At 34.0% G+C, this 17,521-nt stretch overlaps 1 protein-coding gene across 1 annotated transcript; it reads left to right on the top strand.

Moving 5' to 3' along the window:
• Nucleotides 1-2,785: 2,785 nt before the first annotated feature.
• Nucleotides 2,786-16,015, top strand: LOC147064591 (pre-piRNA 3'-exonuclease trimmer-like). The gene is made up of 11 exons (XM_085957567.1): nucleotides 2,786-2,975; nucleotides 3,111-3,345; nucleotides 7,140-7,279; nucleotides 8,350-8,479; nucleotides 10,298-10,626; nucleotides 11,645-11,772; nucleotides 12,611-12,756; nucleotides 13,382-13,465; nucleotides 14,268-14,356; nucleotides 15,543-15,641; nucleotides 15,745-16,015. The coding sequence occupies exons 1-11, from the start codon at nucleotides 2,848-2,850 to the stop codon at nucleotides 15,806-15,808; spliced, it is 1,572 nt and encodes a 523-aa protein (XP_085813693.1). The 5' UTR covers nucleotides 2,786-2,847; the 3' UTR covers nucleotides 15,809-16,015.
• The last annotated feature ends 1,506 nt before the right edge of the window (nucleotides 16,016-17,521 follow it).

The following is a 17,521-nucleotide window of genomic DNA, read 5'->3' on the forward strand; positions in this document are numbered from 1 at the left end:
CATAAATGTGCTAGATTTTTTGTTATATGGCATATCTAGCTCAGACGGTCAAAATATTTTAACCACGAGACGGAGCGATAACTTTACAGATTCCACGAACTGGAACGGCGCTCCGGTGCGCTCCGGTCCAATTCGAGCCCTGCTTTCATATAACACTATTCTTGTACATAAGTCAGCCATAGCTACCTTTTGCAAACATATGATCAGTAAATACATCAGCAGTAACATAGTAGTCAGTGACGTCCCGTGGAGGTAGGTAGATTGAGCGTCGCTTGGGGGCGGCAGATACTCGAAGGGCGGCAAATCGAGGAGAATCATTTGGTATTATATAGAAATAGCTACCTAAAATTAGTTATATTATAACCAGAACGTTGGAGAAGTTTTGTTCCGGATGCTTTTTTTTATTATTACCCAGTAGGTACTCGCAGCGATTTTAGTATGATGTCACCACGCTCCGCTAGTGATTTATTTTATTTTATTTTTGACTGCTCGGTTTTATATACAAATGCTAATAAACTTGACGCCTAGACACATTATTTACACTAGAATATTTTTATAAATGTAAAACACCATAAACGAATAATAAATCAGTCATAATAATACAATGTCATTTACATTAAAGAGTTCCTTTCATAACAGTGGTAGGTATACTGCGCAAAAGCCAATAATTATGTCGCGCCATAGTTATTAAAAGAAAATAATATTATATATTATATCAACGTTGGTAACGAAACCATCATCATCAATCATCAACGGTTGAATGTTGAGACTATTAATTAATAATGTATTTATGATTAAATTTAGGTTTATATTAAAAAAATAATGAGGAAAATTATTTTTTTTACATGTTGTAGGGTACAATAATAGCATAGAAAAAATGGTGTGAAAATAATACATCTGCGTAGGTATTACTAAATGATACAAACCAAATGTGTCAGACATATCAACCAAATGGCATCTCAGACTCTGGTGATTTAGGTAAATGTCTAACTAATATTATATTTATTCGCTTATTTATTTATTGATATCTAAATTTAATTTTGTATGTTTCAGCTTAGGGGTAGGTGTATATTTTATTAGTAATGTATCCATACCATGGCCCCCACAAGGGGGGGCTGACAGGGCTCTAGCCTGGGGCCCGGGCTCCATAAGTGAGATAAACTTTGCTCTAATAGCAAAAAATTCGCCTGCGGCGCTATTTTCCTTCAATGGTGATATTATTTAAAATTATGTGGTTACACAATACAATTTATAATAGTGTAGCGATACTCAAAAACTCCATAATTCAAGTGTATGTATTAAAATATACAAAAAAACACTAAATATACACATCAATTTTAACGAGTACACCATTTGGAAAACATTACTGTAGAGCGTCACACTGCTTTTATCCTTAGCGATAGGTAGGGGGGGCGCCAAAAATCCTAACATGGGGCCCGCTTCAGGATGAGGGGGCCATGCTTCATACAACACATTTCTTAGATATTGGAGTAATGAAAGGATGATAAAAAAAAATGGGGCGGCATTTTGACGCTGCCTAGGGGCGGCATTTTGTCTAGGGACGTCACTGATAGTAGTGCGTCATATGTTAAATGCCATATCCACCCGCAAGACTAAACCTACAAAATCACCGATTTGGGATCCAAGAATAGTCGTAGACTACCTCAAGAAAACAACACCACTAGTATACAACCCATATGAAGTTTCACGCAGAACAGTTACCTATATTATTATTACTCGCATCGGGACGACGGGTTCTGCCCTACTCAGTGTAGCGGATAATGGCCTAGTCGATAATGGCGACCATATTATTCTATGGCCAGTGTTTGGTTCCACGACGGACACTTCAAGGCACCGCCAATCTGGATGGAAACTAAACGCTTCTAGTTGCCAAAACATCGATCCAGTATTTTGGCTACGAAAACTTATCTGCGTTTCATCGGAAATTGGGTGAAGTCAATACTCGCTAACAAAGCGGTACAGGAATCACCAGGCAGTACTCGATCAGCAGTCGCCTCCCTAAATTGGTTAGAGGATTACCCCATAGATGACATCCTGCCTTAGACTATAGATACATCCATCCTGCAGAGAGGTAATTGGCGCCAGGAGGCTACTTTTAAAACATTTTACCAGAGACCGATAGACACACAAACTTCTACAGCGGGGGAACGAAATATATTGACCTCTCTGTCCAGCCCGGTGCACTGAGTCTAAAAGCAAGGAATATATTATACCTAATTCCCATGTTAGGTTTCATCCATCCTATCTTGCAGGATCTATCTTGCTAACCAGGTGATAACAAACAGATATCTCAAGGGACTACAGAGTCAATAGCGAATAATGAAAGGAGTTTTACCTACCATTAAAACTCTTCTTATTCTTGTTGACTCTGAAGTCCAGAGAACACCTACCTGGTTTCCTTGAGACATATCAAAATGAATGGCAGAGACAAAAATGACGCCACCAACGGAAGCGTCATCCTGCCAGCCTGCTAAACAAGATGAGCAACCAGAGAGATTAATAATCGAGAAGAAACATGGGTAAAAAGGGCCAACACAGAAGAACACGAGGCAAAAAATACGATCAACATCTCAAGGGACTTCAGAGTCAACAAGAATAATAAGAGTTTTAATGGTAGGTAAAACTCCTTTCATTTTATATTTTTTCAGAAATACCTACTACCTATATTTTTTACGTTTTGCGTTTTGGTACTACAATCAGCATCAAAAAATATGGCAACACTGATTGACGTGACATATTTTTGTGGACGGCAATACTAAACACTAATATATTCCAAGTTTATGGTCGTGTATGTTATTATTTTGCTTGAAAATTTAGATTCAAAAAATGGAGATTACTAACAAAAATTTTCTCGAAAACCTTGAAAGCATAGAAGCGAATCTGATGTCTAGTGTATTCATATCCATGGACATGGAATTTAGCGGACTTTCATCTAATGAAACCGTTCGAAACAGGTATATTTTGTAGGTTATGCTTAACATTTGAAACAAAATTATTCATTATTTGACATGATACTCTTTATAAAAATGTTTCATTGTAATGAAGTGATTTTTTTGATGACTCAATATCTTTTTTTATAATTGTTCCAGCTTATTTGACACGTCCAGTAATAGATACAATTTGATTAAGGATGGTACCATAGGAATTGTAGCAACTCAAATTGGGTTGTCTGCGTTCCACTTTAACAGAGACTGCAACACTTACAAAGCTTCGACGTATACGTTTCACCTCTGCCCGCAGACTATTGGAGATGTAAAGCAGATCTGCACATTTCAGTCGTCTGCGTTGAAGTTTTTATGTAATCATAAATTTGACTTTAATAAGGTTAGTTTTGATTGTCTCTCATCAATCACGTCTATCATGAAATCTCTCACAGTTAATAATACCCTTAGTATATAGAATACACATTGTACTACCTGTTTAAATAAATTACTCTTAAAGAGGTTACCTATGATGTATTATAGCTGACGAAAGTTACAAAAATGCAAGTAAAATGTACTAGGTATACTTAAACCAAAGAATCTACATTATCTATCCTCTACTCGTTAACTATAGTAAAAGACCGGTTTCGCTACAGCAGTTTTTTTCAACCTTAGCAGCACATTATTGACCCTCTGCCAAACTCCCATTGCACACCAAGCGTAAATAAGATTATCGGGTACAAGTCGGTTATGGGGAAGCCAGGGGGGAACCGCACTGATTGTCATAGCCGATTTTGGCAAAATTCATGAATTCAAGAATGAAAACCTAACCTAAACTAACCCAACCTAACAAATAATCCAGTATATCGGCTATTTTCAAAATGTGTTTGCCGCTGGCTTCCCCATAACCGACTTGTACCGATTATTGTTGCAATACCTTCAATATTATTTTATAATTTCTATCACTACCAGGGATTGTTCTAGAAAAAATTTAAGGTATCTGTTAATCACTAAAGCGTCAATTACATTGAGCTTTTTTACGAGCTGTTTATTGGCGAATTTAAAAGCGGGCGGTTCAGCTACTGCGATTTGATGATTACACACAAAACTTTCCATTCGCTGATAAGCCACAAGCCAGCGAGCGATTTTGACGGAACGTAGTTCGTTTTTTTACCGGGAGGTCGCTACGCTCCATAACAATGTTTCCATTAAACGTCAAAAAGGTAAATTTCAAAATGAGTAGTTCATTTTTCCACCACCATCGCTCTACTGCGGAGACGCAGTAAGCCCACACGCCGGCGTGTAGTGTGAAAAGTTGACCGGCTTTCAACTTTTCTCGGTGGAGTGTTTACAACCTGCTTATTAGCTTATTCGATGATTACACTGGGCGAATTTACAGGCAGATTATAAATTTGCCAATAATCAGCTCGTAAAAAAGCTCAATGTAATTGACGCTTAAGATGTTGCATATTCAATATGAAGCTAGTTCACTGTGAAATAAAGAATGAGTTTCTTCTTCTCTTCTCAGAGATTGTAATTAGTAAACTAGAGGCCCCTTTTTGTTTCACTTTCATATTATGTTTAGGCTTCAGCTCTATAGAAGAAGATTTTCATTGACATGTTTGATTAAGGCTATAATACTTCAGTTGAGGCATCGTCTAAAAAGATCGTGGCTAGGCGATGCGCGGATTGTGCAAATGACGCGTGCCGAACGAAATATAATTTGTCATAAAAATCCAACATGCGTCCATTTATTGTTATGTTTATTGTTTACTAATAATAATAGTATATTCATTGACTTGTTTTCTTTTTTAAGTACATATGTAAAGTTTTTTAGTCATCTTTACACGAGTTAAGTATATTGTCGTCCGACGCCATGACAAAACAAATCGACGTGCGGACACCTCGACTGTCTGTCTCCGATTGGCGACTAGTGAGATATTTCGTCGCACCTACTGTTGAAAATTTTTGCCGTTTCACTGAAGTACGCTCTTAACCGATTATTATAGGCTATTTTTTTCTAAAAATATAATTAAAGATTGTAGCTACCAGTGGCGAAGGGTGGAGGTAGGCTGTTAAGATTCGCTATAAATAGTGCACACTAAACTTTTTTAGTCATATGTATTTTTTTTTAATGAACTAAGACTACAATTTACAGATGGTGTTAGTTAGTTTTTAAAAATCGGTTAAACCATGCCTAAACGAAACCATAATAGTTTTGGTCTAATTTGGGGAATACGACAAAATTGTGGATACTTTTTCATTCATAGTTATTTGTTTTCGTTGGATTAAAAATACATATTACACATATTGTTGGTTATTTTTTTTAATTCATTAAGCCCTGACTAAACCAAACTATAATAAATAAAAAATATTATTCTATTTATAAAATATTCAAAGTTATGTATGATTTAATTGCATAATTTTAGATATTTTATAAATAGACATGTATTTTTTGACTATTATCTATTATGGCTTGGTTTCTCAGGGTTTAATTGAATTTTGAAAACTAACCAATACTATCTGTAAATTGTAGTCTTATTTCAATGAAAACAAATATGTATGTCTGAAAAAGTTTAATGTGCACTATTTATGGCGGATCTTAACAGCCTACCTCCACCCTTCGCCACTGGTAGCTACCTATGGTAGGTAGCCTGTTGCTAGAGCGACCACCTCTGAAGCTGTAGGCCATGGATTCAATCCTGCAGCTGGCAAAAATTCATTTTTTTTATTGCGTGTGTGATCCAGTGCAAAGCTCAATAGGTTGGGCCATTGCCCACTGAAGAAGAAAGCCGATACATTACACGACTTGTCCTACTTTTCGGCCCTCCCGTTGTCTATGGATGACCTGTCATTGTGTATAGAGTGCTCATACTGACGTGGCTGTCGTGTTCACTTGATGGAGTATTCTACCTTCCTTTTCAGGGCTTATTTACACAAAAAGCGTGATATGTATAATAAGAGAATGTGAAAATCAATTTTCCAAACGTATGACTTACTTGATTTCAGTTTCATTCAATACAAGCCATTCTATTTTCAGAAAACATAATCCTACACTATTCATAATATGAAAGTACACTGCTAATAAAAATATGAGTATTAAAATGCTATTACAAATCGATATTTCTAGCTGCCTTGACACTGGGAATGGTTTGATTTGGATATATGAGTTAAATGATAAATAATACACTTTCTACAAATGTAATGCATAGATCAATGCTACATATTTTTTGGATATCGATATTATCACCGGTTCTTGTGTGAAGGACTAGTCTGACTTTGACAGCTGATGAATAACATATATTTATAAATAACACTGATAGTTAATATATTTGATTTGAGAATTTTTCATAATTCAATTTGAAACGAGAAAGGGTGAATCAATATGTCAAGCAATCTGGGATCTGATTTTGACAGCTGAAAAGTGGACCACTCGTTGCTTGTGCAAAAAGTTATTCTCAGGCTTTATTAATCTAAAGATGGCGGTGGTTGGGCACATGTCTCAGCCATTCCTCTAAAAATAAAAATAACCCTGTTTATAATATCATTATAATCCCCACTTTAACAGCTCATAATATGCTCCACTTATAAGGGAACATGACAATTTCATTTTTAAAAATATTTATTTATAACCAGCATTACTAATTTATTGTAGGTACACTTGGTCAAAAAAGATTTATCATATTATTGACATAATAATATTATTGATCTAAAAATTGTCTATTTTTTTTTTTTGTATTTAAAAAATCTGTTGGATCAAAAAAAAATCTTTTAGTAGTGAAGAGTGTACATCATTCATATTGTGGTCAATTCTTCAGTGCGGCCATATAGAGAATTAACCCTTTACTGTTTGTTATGTGCATCTATTATAACTTCACTTACTACAAATTCCCCATATGTTTAACATACTTGGTAACTCAGTGTTAGTTTTCATACAGCTTTCATAACATATCGACCAGAATGTAAAACTCGCACTGTACTTTAAAAATACACAAATCATATATAATGTATTTTTACAATTGTCGGGCGAAAAACCATCATTGAATTAAAATTGGACCTTTTGCATATGATTACCATAAGTATTTATGTTTAGCACTTTATATGTTGAACAAGTGAATGTCAAATAAAGTAATTTAAGTAGCATTAAATTTGATATAACAGTGTGGCGTTACATATTTTTTTTTAATCTACTTGCAGGTGTTTTATGATGGCTTACCATATCTAAATAAAACTGAAGAAGACATCTTTAGACAAAATTTAATTGATGACACAATTCGCTCATCCAAAACCTTAGAAGAAGGCGAGGAACTGCAAGATGCTCACTTAAAATTAACAAAGTAAACATCTTTCATTTTTATACTCTACCATTATTTATACCTAAAACTTCTTTCTCTATAACCACCGGGCTCGGACTTAAGGCAATTGGACCGATCGGTTCTAATCAAGTTTCGCACCCTTCAAAACAGTGACCCCCATATGCAGCAGAATCATATGAGAAAAATCAACCCCATTGATTAGGCAAAAATATCTTCAACGTCCCAAAAAAATCGGGATCTCCAAACTCGAACACATTAAAAATTACCCCCATGGAAGATGCAAAATGATATTTTAGGCGAATAAAAGAGGGCAAGTGTTTTTCTGACATTTTCGATTGTAGGTACACCAGAAATCAACGTACAGTAAAAAATGACTATCAAAGAACAAAACAATTTGGCACTGTGAAAACAGGGTAGGATCAGATAAAAAATTTACATTATGCAGAAATAGGAATGTAATCTGGGGTCATAGTTATGATAAGGGGTCTTCATATGAGAGAAGTTTCAGTTTTTATAACTTTCACAGGACGATAGTCATGTGCATCCTAAAACCCATCCTAAAATGAAAAGGACAATAGTCGCACCTTGTACTGTAAAGCCTCGCACACATGCTCAGATCAGTCCTCACGCTTGCTAAGACCGGCCCTGATATTCATTATAGGTATTTCCCGTCTTTATCTACAGTTTATAGCCGTATAATAACCGCCACATCTTAACGTGTTTACCTCTTGATGGTCATAATGTATATCAAACTGGCAATTTTCTATTTAGACCGGATGTATTCTACAAGCGTATAAACGCCTCTACAAGGCTGGCCATAGAAAATGAGCATGTGGTCGATTGCTATATATAATTCAATATATTCTACACACACTGACATCTCTTGGAAGCATGCTGTAATACTTAACCGAAATACAATATAATGTACTTTTAATATATTTCCAAAAAAGACATGTTTAGATATATGGTTTTATTTTTTCATAAAAATTTGCGGCCCGCGTGGGTATCGCCTAACTAATACCTCCCGGCTTTTAATGGGTTAATTGAGTCAGCATTTACAATTTAATGCCAATTTTTTATTATTATTTTAGGTGGATGGAACCAACCAATAAAAACAATGGCAATATTACATTCAGTGGAGGGCATTTATTTTGTTATTTATTAACGACAGAGATTCAAGCTAAATATCCCAAATTAGATGTTACTCTCAATGGCAATAAGGTTTGTTATTTTTAATCTAAAATTAAGTAAAAATCCGTTTCCCTTCAAATAAACTCGTACATTGCCATATCTTTTCATAAACTACTTTACCTTCCTTACGCAGTAGGTGAGTGGAATATTGAATGAGCTGCTTCTGTAAATAATGCTGTTTGTATATTATGTCTTGAAGCAATGGCAATTCAAATGGGAAATAGATGTATTTTATAGTCACTTCTAGTATTCAGACCTCAGGTTATACGAGGGTGGGTCAATAATTCCTTAGAAAAAAACATTAAAACAGTTTTTATTTTTGTATTTTTTTTTTATTTCTCAACATAATTTCCTTGGAGCTCAATACACTTGGTTAGACGTTTCTCAATTATTTTTAAACCGTCAGAAAAATAAGTTTTCGGAAGGTCCTCAAAATAAGCATTTGTCCGATCGATGACTTCTTCATTTGAAAAAAAACGTTGTCCACTTAGCCATTTTTTTAAGTTTGGGAAAAGGAAAAAGTCACTGGGGGCTAAATCTGGCGAATACGGTGGGTGGTCGACCAATTCGAACTTCAATTCTTCAATTTTAGCCATTGATCGTAAACATGTGTGAACACGGGCATTGTCCTGATGAAAGAGGATTTTTTTCCTTTTTAAATGAGGCCGTTTTTCTTCAATTTTGTTTTTTAGCTGGTCCAATAAAGATGCATAATAATTCCCTGTTATTGTTTTTCCTTTTTACAAATAGTCAACGAAAATAGTTCCACGTGCATCCCAAAATACAGTAGCCATAGCCTTACCAGCTGATTTTATGGTTTTCGCCTTCTTTGGACATGGTTCGCCTTTCGCAATCCACTGCTTTGACTGTTTTTTCGTCTCGGGAGTATAGTGGTGTATCCATGTTTCATCTACAGTCACAAAGCGACGAAAAAATTCATCCGGATTGCGTTGCATGAGCGACAACAGGGCTTTAGAGGCCACCACCTTATTGCGTTTATTGTCGACTGTGAGCAAACGCGGCACCCATCTTGCAGAAATGTTTTTCATGCCCAATTTGTCATGTAAACTAGAAATGACGCTACCTTTTGAGATCCCTGTAACCTCAATTATCTCACTCAACTTTAATCTTCGGTCAATTAACACCATATCGTGGATTTTATTGATCATTTCTGGTGTAGTCACTTCTACAGGACGTCCTGAGCGTGGTTCATCCTTTGTTGATGTACGACCACGTTTAAATTCATTTAACCAGTTATAAATAGTTGCAAGTGAAGGAGCAGATATGCCGTGAACTAAATCCAACTCATTTTTTATTTCCTTTGCTGTTAACCCTTTTATATTAAAATGTTTAATAACAGCTCTAAACTCAATTTTCTCCATTTTCAATTTTTCCATTTTCCACAAGCAATTTTTTTTTTTAAATGTACGAGAAACACACAACAACCCGACCAATCTGATTGAAACTTCGCAGCATACTGAATCGGTAGTGCCGCTGCATGAAAACAAACCGCTTACAGTACTAGTCGCGCCACCTGTCGGCTTTTCTAAGGACTTATTGACCCACCCTCGTATAATGGGTAAAAACTATTACAAGTCAATATACCTATTTTAGTAATTTGACTGAATATCTTTTCTATTTGCATATATAATTAATAAAACTTGATTATTGCTGTTTGATAGAATATTTATTTTCTTAATTCTTTTAGAACATTTAATTTGTAAGATGCTGTTACATTAAATTTTCTGTTCGTTCAATCCCAAATTCAGTGTTAATATGATTTAGATATCACTGTCTGGCATCTGTATAAATTGTTTTTTTAGAAAAAATTATGTTTTGCTGTTTCAGGTGGAGGTAAGAAAACATTCCGAAAAACAAGATATTAGCGCGAAAGTTGCCTCAGGAAACAAGTTGAATTTTATAAATTCGGTTCTGGGATTCTCGCGAATCGTGAAAATTTTAGAAAAGGCAAAAAAACCTCTAATACTACACAATGGATTCATGGACTTGATTCTATATTACAAGCTATTTATTCAGCCTCTTCCAAACAAATATGATGACTTCAAGACTAAATTGCACAAAATTTTTCCATCAATATTTGACAGTAAACTTATTTCAGATGAACTGAAGTTTTCTATCAAAAAAGAGGATTACAGCGATTCAAGTAAACTTGAAACGTAATTATATGATTTTTTTTTTTTTAAAAAAATACTATAGATTAATTAATACACTGTGCGTGGCTTAAGCGCCGGTCTATAGTGTCGAGGATCCCAGGTTCGAATCCTGGGTCTGGCAAATACACATATTGTTTTTCAATTTGTGTATGAGTCAGAGTATGGACCTAATAGGTTGAGCAAGTGGCTGACATCCATTTCTTTTAAAAATAAAATCCGTTAATACATGAGTCCACTCTGTGGAGGCCCATAGGATCCTATTAGGATCGGACATGGTCGAAAGTACGTCATACGTCACAACATAATGGCATTTACAGATGGTGTCGGTTAGTTTTTAAAATTCAATTAAACCCTGCGAAAACCAAGCCATAATAGATAATAGTTAAAAAATACTCGTCTATCTATGAAATATCTAAAATTATGCAATTAAATCATACATAACTTTGGATATTTTATAGATTCAATAATATTTTTTATCTCATATATTCTGGTTTAGGCAGGGCTTAATGAATTTAAAAAAATAAGCCAACAATATGTGTAATATGTATTCTCAATCCAATGAAAACAAACAAGTATGAATGAAAAAGTGTGCACAATTTTGTTGTATTGCCCAAAATATACCAAGACTATTATGGTTTGGTTTAGGCAGGGTTTAATTGATTTTTAAAAACTAATCAACACCATCTAAATTGTAGTCGTGGTTCAATAAAAACAAATACGTATGACTAACAAAGTTTAATGTGCACTATTTATAGCTGATCTTAAACAGTCTACCACCACCCTTCGCTACTGGGAGGAGTAGTAGCCAGAGTGTCATACCAATCTGTATGTTGCATATTCGAATCGCACATCTAGCTTAATATACATGTTGTTCTTTTTTCAATTTAAAGCATTCATTGGGATGGATGGACCAATAATTATTCCTTATAAATAATTCTGTTAATATAACCTCCACACCGTCAAGTATATGTGTCCACTTTTTATAGTTATTCTAACCTGTGTTATTAATTTTGTTATTCAGATTGTATACTTTCTTCAAAGATGCAAAAGGAAGATATCTCGCCCTCCATTCTCCGTGTATAGTAATGAATGACAAATTTGACATGACGCCTCACTTTCACCAAGCCGGATGGGATTCCTTTTGTACAGGTTCGGTTCTTTATCACTTCAATATAGTTTTTTCTAACAAATGAATCTACCAGTGGCATGCGTTGACTTTAGCTTGTAGGGATACTGTTGAAGAAAATCATATAAATACCTACTATTTGCTACTACATTATCTGCTTACAGTGCTATAACTAATTGTATCCTGATACACACCCAATATAATAAATAGTAGAGTGTGTGGTATTATGGAGCGGTACCTATACAATATTAAAAAGATTTTATATAATATATAATTAACCTTATATATTTGTCTTGATTTATTTGTAACACATGAGAGAAAACATATGTTAATGTGTAGGAGAGAGTGAGAAGACCTTAAAATAAAAACGAAAACATACAGGTGAATGCAAATTCTGAATTTTAAAAATAAGCTGCCTCGCAAATGAAAGAATCGTTTATTTTAAAAGGGTCATGAAAGAAAACAAATGATATGATACTCTTATAATAGTTTGACAGATGCTTACAGTGCAGTATGTACTAGTATATTGAGTATATAAAAGGTATTAAATGACATTATAATTAATCTATGACAGAGGAAAGGTATAAAGAAGTATGGTGTCCGGTGGTGGTGGTTAATCAAAATAATTTCTGTTGCAAAATTAAACCACATCCAATAATTTTGTCAGGTGGCACTACCACCTGGTACTTTTTTCTAGTTGTACAATAAACACAGTATTATTACATAGTACTTTATTGATTATTTCTGGAGATGCTCCATACCTACGGCATCTATAGGCTGCACGCCAATGGTATGTACTATTTCATCATTATCACAGTTTGAAATAATATCTTTTTTTAAGTACTCTTCAATCACTTCCAGGATATTGTTTTATCCGACTGGCTCACTGGACGGCTTGCACACAACTTTTCGGTACCGATCAACAACTTGCCAGTACTCAACACATGCATGCCTTGAGCCAATATTGCAACTTAATTTACATCAGCAGAGCGGCACAACCCTACACGGTATTAATATAATATTTTAATAATGCAGTTCTTCCACACTTAATTATTATTATTAATGTTTTCTGTTTATTTGAAAAATGTTTCAATGAACATGATATTATCGTCCCTGTAGAATAAATACCTCCTATGTGGTGATTTTGACGGAAATAAGTTAAACATAATATTATTATATTACAAGGTTCGCGTTTTGTAGGGGCTAAAGTGAGGCATAATGAATAATTTGATATAATTTTTTTTATGTTTCAAAAATAAAACATTTGTGTCCAACGTGCATTCTTTATAATATACTATGTTTTTATCAGAAGTACTATAATTATGAAAATTGAGGTAGAAATATCCAAAGCTTGTCACGAGAGAAAAACCCTTTGGATGTGATTCTGAAAGAAAAAATATCAATTATGGCAGCCTGGAAAACCTAAAAAAATTCGAGGGTGTAATGGCAGAGATAATAGTTTGCAGGTTTGAATCCTGTCTTGAAAATTTACATGTTTTTCAATAGAGTGTTCGATCCAGAGCAATTACTCAATTGATTTAAGCGAATGGGCTGACTATGATTTCTTATAAGAAAAAACCTTTTAAGATTAATAACGAAAATTTACTGTCATATTTTACTTCTCCTTTGTAGTGTCTCGATCAACCGGATCCTAAATGCCATAGACCGCAACACCTGTATGTTCAAGCAATCGGTGATAAGATCGATCTGCCAAAGGTAATATTAAAAATAATCCACATCTACGTAACATCATGAATTTATAACATATTCAAAAATTTTAAAAATAACATATATATTGTTTTATTTGAGTAAGTAGAGAATCATGTGAGGGCTCTGGAAACAAAAACAGCAGTATCCATTTTCGCAATATCTTGGCAAGTCATTAAAAATGTCCTATAAAGGTATAATTTCTGAAAAAAGTATTATAACATTTGTTATAATTATATTATTAGTATACAAACAATTAAAAATACCTTTTTCAGAAATTATACCTATAAAAAAGATGTAAGATATTTTTAATGACTCACCAACATAATATTATGTATTGCGAAAATGGAGACTGCCGTTTTTGTTTCCAGAGCCCTCATATTATTGTGTTAATAATTTATTATGTACCATTAAGTAAGAGAAATCCAAAAAAATAGAGTAACCCAACATTTCGTGGTAAAACTACAAAGAAACGCATAAATAGAGAAGAATGATGTATGACATATTTTACTAAACTGATGAAATAGCAAATGTTCAATGGACTGGCATGTCGCTCGAGCAAGTGGACAAGAGCTGAATATATTATGCAGTGGTACCTTGGGTAGCTGTTTAGGGCTCCTTGAATAGAAGGAGCACTAACCAGCCAGAGAGCACTCCTAAAACCCACTGGTGATGATGTCCGTGGCAGCAAAATACTAAGGACTGAGAAGAGTGTATAGAGCTAGCGCAGACCGACCCAGATTTTTTTTAGATTAGTGATAATAAATTAATATCTATATGATAATAATAATAAAAATTTAATTCCATTTAGATATCAAAGGAATTGTCACAATATGGATCGATTGATGTCAGAAGATATGGCTCAAAAAGTGCACTGATAGCTGTATCAAGTCATGTTTGGTAAATTCTATTATCTTTTTATTTCATTACTCATTTATTATCGGCACTACAACCCAATATGGGTTTCGCCTGCGACCAGGAGACATCTTCGTTCCCCTCTGTCTGCCACAAGCTCCCTCTTCTGCCGTTGTCACAGTCCTACCATCTAAATTTAAGTCTCCCGACCTTCCTTTTCCCTCCATGTCTATTTAAAAGCAGACCGTTTTGGGCATTTGGGTGTCTTGCATTCGTGAGACATTGCCCCACTCATATCTGAGATGGCAACGGATAACTGTACAATAGTTTTACTTTCCTCAATACGTACCCTCTTCGTCGCATACGACTGTGAAGACATTTCTCAATATCTTCCATTCAAAGATATCCAGCATAAACGCATCATCATGACCATTCATTTTCGTCTATGTCTTAACTACTTAGTTTTACATAATGTCTACATTCTGTGCTGACACCCTGACATTTGCCTAATTATTTATAAAAACAATTGTAATAAGATGACTTTTTAATTTTTTTTAGAATAAGATGGCATGAATATCAAACTATTAATAAAAAATATTTTATCAATTCAATCTCAACTATATTTAGTCTAATTCTAAATCATTCACATCACATTTTTTTATAACTGAAGACTTTTAGAGGGTAGTATCACACAAAATAAAAGGAGATATAAACAAAATCCTACAAAATATTTAAATGGTGCTTGCTCACTTTTAGTGACTTGGGTAAATAAAACTTTTCCATAAAGTATAAAACTGTGACAATTCTAATTCAAAACAGTGATATTCAGTGTTGCATAAGGGAGAAGTGTCTTTTGCTCATGGCGCCAAAGTATCACGAGCTGCTCCTGCTTGTTAAGTCAATTAATTAATTAGGTAGTTTCTGAAATTCAATCCAAACCATGTACACAGTACTAAAAAAATTAACCTGCTTATACTATTATAAGTCCCAGTCCCCGATGTCAAAAAACACCTTACATTATTAATTGTTCTACAGCCGTGCTTCGACTTTTACACTTAACCTCACTTTGCATTTACTTGTTGAGAATTTTATACTTCATAATAATTCACGTTTATACAGAATGCTGCACAAATATATTTTTTAAAAATTGGCTCTTTGTGGCAAAAGTACATACATACCCTAATTTCTTGTGTGCTTTATAAAAACTATTTTTTTTTCTTATTTATTGCAGTGCAAGAAAAATATTGACTGAATTCAAATCAAGTAAGGAATTGAAAATTGCCCGATACGACTTTCTGCGACACTCACCTGTAGCTCGAATGGCTTTATGGTATGTCTATATTATAATATATATATGTAATGCACTTTGAATTAAAAAAATCTGTTTCATTTTCTATTACAAATATAATGACAATATATTTACATTATTGCAGGAGTGGTTTGCTGTTGTGCAGTGGAAGTCTTGTAGCGTTAATTGTGCATCAGATGAAGACATGATGAAGAGGAATCTTTATGCAGAGTACTAGATAATATTCATAAGGCTAACAATATACATACCAACCACTGTTATGTCAAGGATAACACAACACTTGGAATTCCACTCAAATGCAGAAACGAGAAACGAGAGACAAAAATTCTAGCCTCTTTTGTATAGTGTTCTAATACGTAACTTATACAGTTTAATAATATTTTATTGTTCCATCATATGGTATTTTTTTTAAATTTGTAACACCCAAGTGACCTGCCACCCCCGCACATTAGCATAAAAAGGCAGTTTTAACAAAATGAGATTATAAAAAATAATTATCCTCTCACTTTGTCTATGAACTAGAAATCATCACATTTCCTTTCATGCATGTGGTTTTATGGCTTAAATACAAAGTTTTTAAACTCATTAAAATACTAAAAGATAAGAATGAAAAAATACTCGAATGATTTTAACCCTTTAAGCCGCGTTGACACGGTCCAAGTACCATCCAAGTACACTTGGATCGAGTGCCATCCAAGTGACAGCTTCATACTATTTATTCCTATCCATGTGCACTCGTATGAGACATCTTTATACTAATTATTCCTATCCAAGCTACTTGGACCGCGTCCTACTCATCCAAGTTAACTTGGATAGGAATAAGTAGTATGAAGCTGTTACTTGGGTGAGAATAACTGATATGATATTCTTTCGTAACGTATAATAATAAGTGTAATCAATAATTATTTTAGTTATATTTTGTTTTTTAGTCATCATTTTGTTTTTTTTTTTCTATGGTTACATATGTAACCGTTGAACGTTTAGGGCAGCAATCAATTCTTTAAATTAGATAAAAAGTTTTTTCAAACATTGGCCTCGCGACATTTTTCATACAAGTAAACTTTACAGTAAGAGAAATGCATAAAATAATGTCTCTTTGTTATGATTTTATATTAATTATAGTACATAAATATTCAAAATATGTTTTGAAATACCTTTTTCTTTGTGTATATTCCATTAAATATACTCAAATGACAGAATGCGCACAGGATACAAATGTAACCGGCCACGTCAAACTGTCATTATTTGTTTTACGGTTAACTTCACTCCGTATGGTTTCGTTTATTCTCTGCGGACATTCCCGCAGAGTCATTTTAAGAAATACGGGTGACGTTTCATACAGATTTGGTTTAAATATGACCCATAATTCAGGTGGTTCATATGTAACCGGAATGAGCTTATGCCCGCTAATGGATTAAATTATCTGTCAACATTGAGATTGGATAAAATTTCGGTGTATGTTAAAATATGAATACATAACCATCAACAGAAATCGATTCACTGCCTGATGAAGGCCTCCACTAATTTCCTTAATCCATCCCTCCCAAGTCTTAATATTTAGCCACCTTGTATTTTCGGTGAAAATCAATCTGTTGAAACAGAAGGTTTCGGGATGGACCTAATATAGAAATACCACAAAACAAACCAGGAAAAATACCAGAATGATTTTATGATATAATAGATATCATAAAACCAGTTTTGTCACCTAAGATTTATAGATTTTCCCCACCCATAGAGACGCTTAAACTTTCCCATTTTGATCAAAAAAATTTTTCATTAGAGAACTCTTATTGAATTAAATTATTATAATAGATCATAATAATTTTTAGTGTTTTATCAGCATAAAAAATTACCCAGATTAAATGTAATTGACTATCGCGACGGAATAATCTTAAATAAAA

The sequence above is a fragment of the Rhyacophila brunnea genome, unplaced genomic scaffold (genome assembly GCF_057557595.1).
Source record: "Rhyacophila brunnea isolate RB1 unplaced genomic scaffold, BYU_Rbru_1.0 scaffold_7, whole genome shotgun sequence".
Classification (NCBI taxonomy): Eukaryota; Metazoa; Arthropoda; class Insecta; order Trichoptera; family Rhyacophilidae; genus Rhyacophila; species Rhyacophila brunnea.